Source organism: Erythrolamprus reginae, chromosome 4 (assembly GCF_031021105.1).
Source record: "Erythrolamprus reginae isolate rEryReg1 chromosome 4, rEryReg1.hap1, whole genome shotgun sequence".
Taxonomy (NCBI): Eukaryota; Metazoa; Chordata; class Lepidosauria; order Squamata; family Dipsadidae; genus Erythrolamprus; species Erythrolamprus reginae.
Window position 1 is genome coordinate 110,480,318 of NC_091953.1, and position 15,016 is coordinate 110,495,333.

Below are 15,016 nucleotides of genomic sequence, written 5' to 3' on the forward strand. Positions count from 1 at the left end.
ATTGTTACTATTGTTATTCATATCTTTCTCTAGATATGAAAGAGAGTCACAGAATCAGACTGAAAGATTTCAAGGTCTGCTATTCAAAATATTTATTAATTGTTCCCAGGGATGAAATGCTCCTGGTTCGCTCGTGCCTGTGAGTCGTCGGCAGTGATGGGTCACCATCACTCTGCTGTTCTGTCGGGCTCTCTGGTAGACTCCTCCTAAAAATTCACAGGTACAAATTTCAGACACACACACACGTTTGAAAATTCAAAACAATGTTCTTTATAATGAAAATTCACTTAACCTAAGCCCTCTTTTGGTATAGCAAAGAGCACTCGTCTCCAAACAAACTGGTAATTTGTACAAGTCCCTTATTAGTTCTGTGATACTTATCTTGCAGCTGTGAGGCAATTCACAGTCCTTCTTCTTTCACAAAGTGAAACATACTTTACTCTGGTTTAGTTTCAAAGCGGGGGGAAATCAGCACACAAAAGGTCAAAGTCAGTAAAGCAGTCACAAAACACAACGATCAGATAATCCTCCACAATGGCCAAACCCACAGGCTGCTCTTTATAGCAGCCTCACTAATTACCACAGCCCCACCCAACCACAGGTGGCCTCATTTTCTTTGATAATAATCTCTCAGTTGTTGTTGCCTATGCATCGCTCTCCGCATGCGTGGCTGTATCATTAACTCTTGTTCTGAATCCAAGGAGGAGCTAGATAATTGATCTCCTTCTGAGCTGTCTGCCACACTCTCCTCCTCCCTGTCACTCATGTCTTCTTGGCAAGAGGAGCCTTCATCAGCAGATTCCACCGGGGGCAAAACAGGCCTGCAGCATGTGGATGTCTCCCCCACATCCACAGTCCTTGGGGCAGGAGCTGGGCCAGAGCTAACCACAACATCGGCACTCCCAGAATGTGGGTGGTGTGCGCTCACTCCCCAATGGAATAACTTGCCTTCAGAGGTTTTGGTGCTCATCACTGAAGCTCTTATGTTGTAACAGTTAAATAGATGTTTTCACTCAGGTCCAGCATTCAGGCGGGAAAATGCTGGACTGCCATTGGCTGTGATATCTGACAGCCCCTATAAAAAGGCAAGCTGTCAGATGGGGCTTGATGGTTGTGTTAACTTGTTGTGTTAGCTTGTTCAAGAAATAAAGAGCTGTTATGGAATCCGGTCTCCTGTGTTGAATCCACAAATCTGAACCTACCTGTGTCTTAGTTTTAATGATGAGTGTGAAGAAGTTGAAAACAGAGGAATATGAGCCAATATGATAATTAAATTTCATCCCCTTTATTAAAGCAAACACGAAGTTTTAGAAGGGTGTTCATTTTTTCAATACATCCCAATTCCTGACAGCCACTATAATTACAACTATTAAAATTCAGTCCTGGTTATTACTTAATGGGAATTAGCCATTACTCCTTACTACTTTCCAGGAAACATGACAAGCTTTGCATATAAATTTAATTAATAAATAAACGTGATAACACAGGCAGCTGAATCTTCCTAAGGCATTACGACGGAATACCATTTATCAGAACTAACAACACATGCTGTAACTCTATGCTGTACCATGTCGCCCACTTTTCTGCACCCACAATATGTGTTGCCTGAAGCAACCACCTCTCTCTATCACAGCAGGTTAACCTGAATAATCAAAATGTCAATTAAGAGTGTAGGGTTAACCTGGCAGCTCATAACTATTCATATAAAAGCATGCCACTGAATTTTAGTTTAATAATAATCATCTCAGTAGCCCGAATTTGCTGAACTGAAATTATTATTATTATTATTATTATTTATTGGATTTGTATGCCGCCCCTCTCCACAGACTCGGGGCAGCTAACAACAATGATAAAAACAGTATGTAGAAATGCAATTAATAAAACAACTAAAACCTCTTATAATAAAACCAAACATATGTTGATAAGAAATGAAATATTTGAGTACTCCAGCAACTTTGCACATTCAGAACTGGAAAATCAAGCAAACTAACTTGCCTGATTTTGATACGGTATTACATATTTCCTTAGCTTTACATAACTTTCCTAAATTTTAGGATTTATGTTGATTGCTTATTTAGTAACCTATGACTACCATAGAATGTTGTATGATTTATATTGATTGTATTTTTTAATTTATGATAATGATTTGTTGTTTGAATGTACTGTGTTTCCCCCAAAATAAGACCTTGTCTTATATTTTTTTTGAACTTTGAAATAAATGCTTGGCCTTATTGCCGTGCACTCAAAAGCCCGATTGGGTTTATTATCAGGGAATGTCTTATTTTGGGGGAAACAGAGTTTATGCACTGGAGACAGATTCCTTGACTGTCCAAACACATTTGGCCAATAAATAATTCCATTCTTTTCTATTAAACCAGCTAATTATTAATAACAGGCAAGATGCACTCATTTGAATTGTTTTGGCCTCCTCTTTGCTCTAAACAGGGTTATATTTAAACTAGGAAAATCAGAAATCACTTCCAGATGGAACATTTCTTTGAATTGGTCCATAAACCAGTTTTCACTTTCCAGTCTGAACCGCATGGCCCAGATGATGGTGGTATTATCCATACACAAATGATCAAAGGTTAGGAGCAGCTCCTCCAGGTGAGGGTGGTTGTACACAACATCAGCAGCCAATATGTAGTCAAATTGAGATGAAGATCTGGGGAAATTCTTCTGCAGGTCCACTCCCCAGACCAAAGCTTTCACCTGAGGCTCATGTTTGCATTTCAGTTTTGTGTTTCTGGCAAGATTGTACTGAAGGTTTCCTAGCACTTCAGGCAAGTCAGTGGAAATCACATGCGCACCTGTGACAAAAGGAACCACAATGACATTATTTCTGGAGGAGAATTGATGAAAAGTGTGCAGATTCTTTTTTATAATTCCCTGTGGCATAAGCCAAATTGATAAATTGTGGCCCACTGCAGGAAATACAATATTCTTATGTGTTCTCCAATTCCTTACTTGATGAAATTCCAGGACAATTTTGGATCACAGTTTTGTAATATTTATTCAGCTTACAACGGTAGGCAGAGCAAACTCTCTCTCATAATGTGATACACCACAACTGTATATTACATTTGTACGCTCAATGAATCAATGTGGGCTTGTGGTCACATTGCCAAACTAGTCAGGAAGCTCACTAGATAACTTCAAACCATTTGCTACAGGCTCTTCCATGTAACAGGACCAGTGATGGGATTCAAATTTTTCTACTACTGGTTTTTGTGGGCGTGGCTTGATGGACATGGCTTGGTGGGGCAGCACCTTGCTGTGAGTGACATTGAGTTGACCACACCCACTCAGTCACATGATCCCCACCAAGCCACGCCCACTAAGCCATGCTCACAGAAATGGCAGAAAAGGCAGCTGCTGCGGCCTATTCTTTTATGGTGCCCCCTCCCCTCTACGTCGAATTACCTTAAAGAAACGCTGCAGTCCAACTGCCTTCAGAGCAGCTCCATTGCAATGCTGTCCCTCTGGCGTAGCAGACCATTCTCAATGGGGTGCAACCCACTCATGCACTGTCAGGCAATGGAGTACACATTTGGGGAGCCCTTACAGAGTAGTGCCGAGGACTTTAACACGTTTTTCGCTGATAAAATCGCTCGGATCCGGGCCGATCTCGACTCCAATTGTAAAACAGAGTCGACTGACAACGAGTCAGTCGAGGTGACTGGGGCTAAACGTCTTTGTCCATCTGTCTGGGAGGAGTTTGACTTGGTAACACCTGATGAAGTGGACAAGGCCATTGGAGCTGTGAGTTCTGCCACCTGTTCACTGGATCCGTGTCCCTCTTCGTTGGTTTCGGCCAGCCGAGAGGTGACACGGAGCTGGGCCCAGGAGATTACCAACGCTTCCTTGGGGAGGGGAGTCTTTCCAACACTCTATAAAGAAGCGCTCGTGCGCCCCCTCCTCAAGAAGCCTTCCCTGGACCCAGCCGTACTCAATAACTACCGTCCAGTCTCCAACCTTCCCTTCATGGGGAAGGTTGTCGAGAAGGTGGTGGCACTCCAGCTCCAGCGGTCCTTGGAAGAAGCCGATTATCTAGGTCCCCAGCAGTCGGGTTTCAGGCCCGGATACAGCACGGAAACTGCTTTGGTCGCGTTGATGGATGATCTCTGGCGGGCCCGGGACAGGGGTTTGTCCTCTGTCCTGGTGCTTCTTGACCTCTCAGCGGCTTTCGATACCATCGACCATGGTATCCTTCTGCGCCGGCTGGAGGGGTTGGGAGTGGGAGGCACTGTTCTCCAGTGGTTCTCCTCCTACCTCTCCGGTCGGTCGCAGTCGGTGTTAGTGGGGGGTCAGAGGTCGACCTCTAGGTTTCTCCCTTGTGGGGTGCCTCAGGGGTCGGTCCTCTCCCCCCTGCTATTTAACATCTACATGAAACCGCTGGGTGAGATCATCCAAGGGCATGGGGTGAGGTATCATCAATATGCCGATGATACCCAGTTATACATCTCCACCCCATGTCCAGTCAACGAAGCAGCGGAAGTGATGTGCCGGTGCCTGGAGGCTGTTGGGGCCTGGATGGGTGTCAACAAACTCAAACTCAATCCAGACAAGACGGAGTGGCTGTGGGTCTTGCCTCCCAAGGACAATTCCATCTGTCCGTCCATCACCCTGGGGGGAGAAACATTGACCCCCTCAGAGAGGGTTCGCAACTTGGGCGTCCTCCTCGATCCACAGCTCACATTAGAGAAACACCTTTCAGCTGTGGCGAGGGGGGCGTTTGCCCAGGTTCGCCTGGTGCATCAGTTGCGACCCTATTTGGACCGGGAGTCACTGCTCACAGTCACTCATGCCCTTATCACCTCGAGGCTCGACTACTGTAACGCTCTCTACATGGGGCTACCTTTGAAAAGTGTTCGGAAACTTCAGATCGTGCAGAATGCAGCTGCGAGAGCTATCATGGGCTTTCCCAAATATGCCCATGTTACACCAACACTCCGCAGTCTGCATTGGCTGCCGATCAGTTTCCGGTCAGAATTCAAAGTGTTGGTTATGACCTATAAAGCCCTTCATGGCACCGGACCAGATTATCTCAGGAACCGCCTTCTGCCGCACGAATCCCAGCGGCCAGTTAGGTCCCACAGAGTGGGTCTTCTCCGGGTCCCGTCAACGAAACAATGCCACTTGGCGGGACCCAGGAGAAGAGCCTTCTCTGTGGCGGCCCCGGCCCTCTGGAACCAACTCCCCCCAGAGATTAGAATTGCCCCTACCCTCCTTGCCTTTCGTAAGCTACTCAAAACCCACCTCTGCCGCCAGGCATGGGGGAATTAAGACCTCTTCTCCCCCTAGGCTGATACAACTGTATGTATGGTATGTTTGTACGTATGTTGGTTTTATACATTAGGGGGTTTTAAGTTAGTTTTTAGTATTGGATTTTTACTGTATATTGTTTATGACTGTTGTTAGCCGCCCCGAGTTTTCGGAGAGGGGCGGCATATAAATCCAATAAATGAAATGAAATGAAATGAATTTGCAGCTGGTGAGAAGCACAGGTGGCGGCAGCAGTGATGGGACTTCAGGACTCTTTTTCAGCCTGTGGTTTTTAGCACAAGAAGCCTGCAGCCACTGCCTCTTTTTTGGCACAAGAAGTTGCTTTGCCAGCTGGAACAAGGCCAGCAGTGGCGGCTTGCCAAAAAGTACCATAAACCATCGGCTGAAAAAGAAGCCTGAAGAAGTCCCGTTGCCCCTGTCTCTGTCCTGTTCTTCAGGAGGACAGAAGGAAAAGGGGGGACATGATCGAAACATTTAAATATGTTAAAGGGTTAAATAAGGTTCAGGAAGGAAGTGTTTTTAATAGGAAAGTGAACACAAGAACAAGGGGACACAATCTGAAGTTAGTTGGGGGAAAGATCAAAAGCAACGTGAGAAAATATTATTTTACTGAAAGAGTAGTAGATCCTTGGAACAAACTTCCAGCAGACGTGGTTGGTAAATCCACAGTAACTGAATTTAAACATGCCTGGGATAAACATATATCCATTGTAATATAAAATACAGGAAATAGTATAAGGGCAGACTAGATGGATCATGAGGTCTTTTTCTGCCGTCAGTCTTCTATCTTTCTATGTTTCATCCCATTGCCTGCCAGTATCGCTAGCAACCAGGAGAACAGCCTACCGTGCATGAGGGATGGCATTGCAACGGAGCTGCTCAGAAGGCAGCCGAAAAACCACCAAGGAGCGGGCAAAGGTGAGCAAGTCAGAAGGCAAGCAGGCAGCATGCGGATGGATGCTCCGGGGCAACGCTAGAGCCAGGGAATGGCACATTTCCCTACCCAACTAAGGTGAACATCAAGCAGGCGGAGGCTTCAGGGCCTTGGGTAATGGCACATTCCAGGGCCCCAACTTGAGGCAAAGGACATGAGGGTGGCATGCTTACCTTTGGTGAGCAGAGCAGCTGAGGCATGAAGGCAAGGCGATTAGCTGGGATGCATGGCAAAGGCAAAATATATAGGGCAGCCGGGCAGGATGGGGTGGGGCAAGCAGTGAACAGGTGGGTGGGCCAAGCAGTGACCAGACAACTGGGTGGAAGGGGGAGTGGCCAACCCGAGGTGTTATTTGCCTGTTCAGAGAACCAGTCAAAATTTCCGCTATTGCTTTGCATGAACCGGTCCAAACCGGCTGAATACCACCTCAAAACAGGACTAAACTGCTACTATTCAAGATGTTTAAACAGAGCTAGTAAGGTCTATCGGAGAGGTTCATGGGAATAAAGCCCATTGCTCCCCATATTAGAATTTGATCCACATAAGTCCAGCAGTTTACTTTAGAAACGGATGAACACCACAAATTCTAATTTCAAGATTGGTATCTTTTTTAAAGAGGCTTTACCCTGAGAACAAATCGATTTTGCACCTGTTTTTTCCACCTGTTTTATGTCCTTCAAGATACCAGTATCACGTGTGCTATTTTTAAAACGGAGGGCACAGCAGGAGATACTACCACTCACCTAGCAAGCTGGCTACTATAGACACAAGGCCTGTTCCAGCTCCAATTTCAATAACATTTTTATCAACCAGGTTACAAAGCTTCATATTTGTTTCCAAAAAATAGCACAGAACGAGAGCCTGAAAATGAAAAAGAACAAGAATAAATTGACAGTTGGCAATTCTGAAAAAGAATAATGAAACAATGCCTTTAGCTCCACAAGGCCACCTTTTAATTACTATAAAGTAACAAAGAAGAGAAAGAAACTTCAATTTATATGAACAAAAGTATCTCTTGACACACAAAAATATGTATGGAAAGCATGAATCTTAGGAAGTTAGAGAAATACTCAGAAGTTCAAGGTTGTTTTATATGAACTAGTTTTGGACAATTGGCTAATTTAGGGTTTTTAGATTATTTGGATTATAACACTACGTAATTCTTAATCAAAATGCCAGCAGACTGTGTGATTTGCAGCCCAAATCATATGGAGACCAATAGATTGACTTATTCTGCTGTAAACTGTAAAACTCCTGTGTTGTCTTCAACAATTACAAGGGGAGCTTATCTGGCCTGTTTAGCAAAGGGGCTTCTAGGACCATGCAATTAATTCCTACCATATCTTGCTAACATTGTTATGGGTGTCATTTGTTGTGAGTGGTCCACGTCCAGCTCAGTTGGTAACAATTTTCGAGGGCCAAGAGATGGAGGTGTACTAGCATCACAGGCCAGTGTTCTTGCCAACTGAGTCTGAGAGTGAGAGTGAGGAAGAGTTAGGGACTGAGGAACCATCAGAGACTGTAGAATCCCCAATTAGGGTATTGTCTGAGTCAGAGGACGACGGGGACTTGGATGATCAGGAACCCCTGTTAGATGCAAGAATAAGGAGGAGGAGATCCAGGCAGGAATATCTCTCTAGAAAGAGTTCTTGGCGTTGATTGGATCTATGGGACACTTGGCCACACCTTGTCAGTATATAAAGACAGGCTGATGGGAAAGGGGAAACAACGTTCAGCAATGAAGGACAGAGCCTGGGAGTTGAGACAGTTTCCTATTCCCCTGGATTTCGATGCCTGCTTTTGGCTTGAGCTGTAAAATATCCCTGGACTGTGTGAGTAATTAGTCAAAACAGAGATATCAGTATCGGAAGTTTATGACTCTATTCTGGCTGGCATCCTGGACACTACTGCTAATGAGAGAAGTGCGGCCAACATCACATTCCTTTGCGTTCTATGGATGAATGTATCTCGAATGGAAAGTACAGTGATACCTTGTCTTACAAACTTAATTGGTTCCGGGACGAGGTTCTTAAGGTGAAAAGTTTGTAAGACGAAACAATGTTTCCCATAGGAATCAATGGAAAAGCAATTAATGCGTGCAAGCCCAAAATTCACCCCTTTTGCCAGCCGAAGCGCCCGTTTTTGCGCTGCTGGGATTTCCCTGCTGGGATTTCCCTGCAGTCTATAGAGAGAGGCGGCATACAAATCTAATAAATAATAATAATAATAATAATCACAAAAACACGGAAGTCCAGAGGTGGGGTTTCCCATGGAGGGGAGCCTCAGGAGAATCCCAGCAGCGCAAAAATGGGTGCTTTGCTGGCAACGGAAGTCCGAAGGCGGGGCATCCCAGCAGCGGCGGTGGGTTTGTAAGGTAAAAATAGTTTGTAAGAAGAGGCAAAAAAATCTTAAACCCCGGGTTTGTATCTCGAAAAGTTTGTATGATGAGGCGTTTGTAAGATGAGGTATCACTGTATATTGGTGGATTGGAAAGACTGTTTTTAAATTAAATTGGGGTTTTAGATTGGATGTTTTAGTTATTATTGGATTTTACCATTATATTGTTTTTACATGTTGTAAGGCACCCCAAGTCCTTGGAGAGGGACAGGATACAAATCCAAATAAATAAATAAATAAATAAATAAATAAATAAATAAATAAATAAATAAATACATACATACATACATACATACATACATACATACATACATACATACGGGGTGGGCAGCAGGCAGGATGGGGTAGAATGCAGTTCCACCAGTGGAAATGAAGATCCGTGCACAGGCCCAGCTGATTGGCAGTTGTCACTTCCTGGATTACTGGTCTCAGCTTGGCTCGTCTTTTTTCTCCTGCTGCTGCTGCTGCATCTGTACTCCTTCCTTTTTTCCTCTTTCCTCCTTTTTGGCCTCAGATGAGCTTCCTTCTCTCCTGCTCAGCTCCCCTCCAGCCTCATGCGGCCACCTCCCGCCTGAGGTGCAAGCAGAAGGTGTTGGCGGAAGTGGCGCTGCCAGCATTTATGCTTCTGGCAGCACCTGTTCGTCTAGCTACCCAGCCTGAGGCGGGAGGTGATCCAGGAAGGAGAGCACAGGAAACCCATTCACCTAGCTACCCAGCCTGAGGGGGGGGCACCCAGGAAGGAGAGCGCGGGAAACACAAAGCAAATTGTCACCCCAGCAAGCCACATTGGGAAGGTTGTAAGTCGAGGACTTAACATAGAAACATAGAAGTCTGACGGCAGAAAAAGACCCCATGGTCCATCTAGTCTGCCCTTATACTATTTTCTGTATTTTATCTTAGGATGGATATATGTTTATCCCAGGCATGTTTAAATTCAGTTACTGTGGATTTATCTACCACGTCTGCTGGAAGTTTGTTCCAAGGATCCACTACTCTTTCAGTAAAATAATATTTTCTCATGTTGCTTTTGATCTTACCCCCAACTAACCTCAGATTGTGTCCCCTTGTTCTTGTGTTCACTTTCCTATTAAAAAACAGTTCACTTGAATGATGATGATCATTCAAGCCACTCCCACCTGATCACATGGCCGACAAGCCATTCCTACCCAGTCACCTGACCATTAAGCCACACCCACAAAATAAGCCACACCCACAGTGTGGCAGTAAAAATTTTGACTGCATACATACATACATACATACATACATACAAATAAACAAACAAACAAATAGTGTTCAAAATTAAAAGAGGCAAAACATATATGCCATGTGAGGGCTTTAAAACTAGACTTCTTGGGGTTTATTTTTCCCCTTTTTCTTTAAATAAAATGCAATGTGAGCTGCTAATTTCTACAAGACAATGGAGCTATCTCCATCTATTATCATTCCATCTAGCTGAATCAGGGGTAGCAAAGCACGCATGAATAACTACCAGGACCAAATGTCTTTTCACCTTAAGCCAACTGCTAATAAGTTAATTGTTACTATTTTTGTTTCATTCTTTTTTCATCTCTTTGTTTCAATTGTAAACTTCAGTAATTGGCAAATGAACCTTTGCTTTGAAATAACACCTTTTACCCTTGATAGCTGACATTTTTAAATTACAATATAAATGTCACACAGTACATTATGTTCATATTCTGATATCTTCTTTAATAAAATGTTTAGGATCATACAAGCCCATTACACAAGTTGTGCAGGATTGGAACAAAGGCCTAGAGTCAGGGTGGTGCAGTGGTTAAATAGGGTTCAGGAGGGAAGTGTTTTTAACAGGAAAGTGAACACAAGAACAAGGGGACACAATCTGAAGTTAGTTGGGGGAAAGATCAAAGGCAACATGAGAAAATATTATTTTACTGAAAGAGTAGTAGATCCTTGGAACAAACTTCCAGCAGACGTGGTTGGGAAATCCACAGTAACTGAATTTAAACATGCCTGGGATAAACATATATCCATCCTAAGATAAAATACAGGAAATAGTAAAAGGGCAGACTAGATGGACCAAGAGGTCTTTTTCTGCCGTCAGTCTTCTATGTTTCTATGTTTCTATGTGGTTAAAGTGCAGCACCAGAGGCTACTTCAGCTAACTGCTAGCTGTATTTCAGCAGTTCAAATCTCAGCACGGGCTCAAGGTTGACTCAGCTTTCCATCCTTCCGAGGTGGGTAAAATGAGGACCCAGATTGTTGGGGCCAATATGCTGATTCTGTAAACCACTTAGAGAGGGCTGTAAAAGCACAGTAACTATAAGTCTAAATGCTATTGCTAAACCAGGTTGAATTTTCAGAGTGATAAACCAAATAAACCAAATGTCTAATGGAAGCCCTAGTAAAATATAGTATAAAGACAATTACCATTTTAATATCAAACACTCCTAACTTCCAGACATACTGGCTTTGTATGTCTCCATATGGCCTTAACCAATGATCTTACAATCGGGATGATGTGCTGAATTTAACTAGTTTGGAGCAAACTAGTACACAATAATACAGGTCGAAAAATTAGAATATCATGCAAACGTTCATTTATTTCAATAATGTGTTGTGGTTAGCTCTGGCCCAGCTCCTGCCCAAGGAATGTGCAGGTGGATGTGGGGGAAACATCCACATGCCGCAGGCCTGTTTTTCTCCCGATGGAATCTGCCGACGAAGCCTCCTCTGACCAAGGACACGTGAGTGACAGGGAAGAGGGGAGTTTGGCAGACAGCCCAGGAGGAGATCAATCATCTGTATCATCCCTGGATTCTGAACAAGAATTAATGACACATCCACACATGCATAGAGTGATGCATATGAGACAACAACTGAAGGATTATTACAAGAGAAAATGAGGCCACCTGTGGTTGGGTGGGGCTGCTGTAATTAGTGCTACAGATAAAAGTGCAGCTTGGTGTTTTAGCCTCATGGCAGTTTATCTGATTCATTGTTTCATCAAGATCGTGGTTTTTGTGCTGTTCAAGATTGTGTGTGGACTCTCTGGACTTTAGAATTGGACTCAATTTCCCAGTTATCAGGTGAGCAATTGGATTGCATTTAACCTGTGCCTTGTGTGTACCAGAAAATCCCTTTGACATTTAAAAAGGGAGCTGTTTCTGTTTTTCTGTTTATAAAAACTTTTGGGTTTTTCTTTTATCGTGTGGTGTGTGTCTTTCTGGACTAATTACCCTGTAATTACGGGCGGTTGAAACACCCCGCAGAACCTAATGTAACTTAAAAGATGAAACTTAATATATGAGAGATACTCATTACATGCAAGGCAAGATAGTTCAAGCCATGAATAATCGTAATTGTGATGATTATGGGGTACAGCTCATGAAAACCCCAAATCCCCCATCTCAGAAAATTAGAATATTACATGCGATCAATTAAAAAAAGGATTGTCCATAGAACACTATTGGACTTCTGAAAAGCATAATGAAAAGCATTATGCATGGTATGTTTGTGTGTGTGCATGTTAGTAAATGGGGTTCTTTTTAAATATTTTTAAATATTTTAAATTTATTTGGATTTGTCATGATTTGTTGTATTTTGCTGTGAGCCGCCCCGAGTCTGCGGAGAGGGGGGGCATACAAATCTAAATAATAAATAAATAAACAAACAAACAAACAAACAAACAAACAAATAAATAAATAAATAAATAAATAAGACAAGACTCCATCCAGGTCATCCAACTTGCTTACTTCTGCTAACAGCAGAAGATAAATTCTGAGCCCAAAACTAAATCAGAAATTCAGTGGAAAGATGGAGGGAAGACAGTACCCTCTGCATTAACAAGAAGGAAGTAAGGCAAGCTAATTACGTCTATGGCCTTATTTCCAAGGCAGATATAGGCTTGTGCTTTGTTTTGGATATCAAAGGCAATAATTTTGCATGACAACAATACCGAAGGCCAAACCACAGCTCCATAACTTTCTGTAGCTTCTGTAATCTTGATCCTGTGGCCAGCAAATTTGAATTCTTCCCAAGTATAGGTGGTTACCAAAGAAGGACAGAAGCATCGTCCCTTGATCTCTGCAACTATGTCTTCATCTCCATTTGGTCCTAATTTAAAATAATAACAAACATGTCACAGTGAAAGTGACAATAAAAATAACAGACATTTTAAAAATAGCAAGGGCAGATATCGCTTTTAACTAATGAAATATTTATTTTATATCAATGCTGGTAAAAGGTCCCCAGAGTAAAAGTTGTAATGTATTTGTAGACATTATGCAGATATTCATAAAACTGTGATAATTTCCTTTGTAAGTTGAGTAACAATGAAATATTTATTTATTTATTTATTTATTTTATTGGATTTGTATGCCGCCCCTCTCCGCAGACTCGGGGCGGCTAACAACAGTGATAAAAAACAGCATGTAACAATCCAATACTAAACAACTAAAAAAAACCTTATTATAAAACCAAACATACATACAAACATACCATGCATAAATTGTAAGGCGTAGAGGGAAAGAATATCTCAGTTCCCCCATGCCTGACGGCAGAGATGGGTTTTAAGAAGCTTACGAAAGGCAAGGAGGGTGGGGGCAATTCTAATCTCAATTAAATAAAAAGTTTACTATAGTTTTTCGGCAAAGAAAGTTTCTCTCTCCTATCTATCCATAGCCCACCTCAAATGCCGGAGAAGGAATTTAAGCACTTCAGGAAGCCAAGCCAGTGGGACTGCAAGTTGTACATGATCCATCTCATTGTGAGCTTTACTGTGTATTACAACATGAAGCACTCAATATAGAGTGCTCTGTATTATAATACATTTAATTTGCCATGTTCCCTTATGCCAGTGGTAGCGAACCTATGGCATGCATGCCAGAGGGGGCACTTAGAGCCCTGTCTTTGCGCACATGCACTATCGCCCCAGCACAGACTAGGACAGCTGGAGACGGCTGGAGAAGGGGTAATCAGCCTTACACATCCAACACAGCACCTGCTTCACCAACCGAGTCCTGACTTCCGCGCTTCCCTGAACCGCTTCCGGAATCAGACTCCAACCAAGGCAGTAAAGATGCAGGGGGCTAGTCAGTATGTTTACAAGACGGCAGCATCCAGGAGGGCTGAAGTACTGCGTCTCTATCTGGCCTTGCTATGAGAAATCCAGGTTTTCAAAGCCTACGGCTATAGGTAGGAAGAGGGGGTCGTCTTAGGAGTGGAGCCTTCGGGGCCAAGTCCCTCTTCTGCCCCCAGGAAAATCCAGTTACTCCAGTTAAATGCGCATATGGTGATAGGGTTTGTTCTAAACGGATAAAAAGATCTGTGCTGCTCGTTGTCAAAATCCAAGTGGAAGAGACAATAGAAATGGTTTTAGTTTTAGGCATTTTATTGTACAGTGGTACCTCGACATATGAGTTTAATTCGTTCCAGACCCAAGCTCGTAAGTTGACTAACTCGCATCTCGAACAAATGCCTTTAGACTTTGTTTCTCGCGCCCAGATAACTGGAAGCAAGGAGATTCTTGCGCCACCTAGTGGAAGCTCAGCTCGTATCCCGAATTTGAGCTTGGGTGTCGAACAGAAATTCCGCTCGCGTCGCGGCTTGTAACTTGGAATACTCGCATGTGGAGCAGCTCGTATCTAGAGGTACTACTGTATTTTATTTTTTTACTTAAATACTGGGGCAGAGGGGAGTAAGTAAAGGAAGACCAGTTTGACAATTGTGGGATTCTCTGCCAAATAATTTTAAGCCAATGAAAGCACTTGGGATTGCTTTCCTTACTTTGTTTGGATCGTCTTATGCTTGCGAGCAGCTGTTTTCAGCTTTGAGTTATATCAAATCTGACACCAGAAACAGATTAACAGATGAACCTGAGTGCTGCATGTGCTGCTTACTACTTACAAAGTATGAGCCAAGGTTAGACAAATTATCAGCATGTATACAAGGAGCAAAAAAATCACATTATTTGTTCAGAAGCATGCCAAATGCAAAGTTTTACCTTTCAATAGAAAGTTGTTTGTATCACTGAAAGCTCTGTTATTGTGTGTTTCTTTTAAGACAAAAGTCGTAATGTATGAGTTGTTTTTCCTAAACTAAAACCTCAGTATTCAAGTTAAATTGCCGTGTTGGCATTTTGCAGTAAATAAGTGGGCTTGTGGTTGCAGTTTGGGCCCACGATCTCTAAAAGGTTTGCCATCTTTATACATTTTTTTTCAGTGTACCATAAATCATCTACTGTTCACTAATTCCATTTTGATAAATCTTTCAAAACCATCTCTGTTCTTATATGCCAATTTTACTTATCGAATTTGACTTGCTTTATTAATATACAGTGGTACCTCTACTTAAGAACGCCTCTACTTAAGAACTTTTCTAGATAAGAACCGAGTGTTCAAGATTTTTTTGACTCTTCTT

At 42.8% G+C, this 15,016-nt stretch overlaps 1 protein-coding gene across 2 annotated transcripts in view; it reads right to left on the reverse strand.

Moving 5' to 3' along the window:
• Nucleotides 1–1,263: 1,263 nt before the first annotated feature.
• Nucleotides 1,264–15,016, reverse strand: part of LOC139167382 (protein-lysine methyltransferase METTL21E-like) — a 32,741-nt gene continuing 18,988 nt past the window's right edge. The window contains exons 3-5 of one of the 2 annotated variants that reach the window (XM_070751855.1): nt 12,555–12,712; nt 6,964–7,081; nt 1,264–2,810 (exon numbers count right to left, since the gene is read on the reverse strand). In XM_070751855.1, coding sequence (XP_070607956.1) covers nt 2,407–2,810; nt 6,964–7,081; nt 12,555–12,712 — 680 coding nt within the window. In that variant the 3' untranslated portion in view covers nt 1,264–2,406. The remainder of the gene's footprint in view (nt 2,811–6,963; nt 7,082–12,554; nt 12,713–15,016) is intronic. The other variant, XM_070751856.1, reaches the window with a different exon arrangement.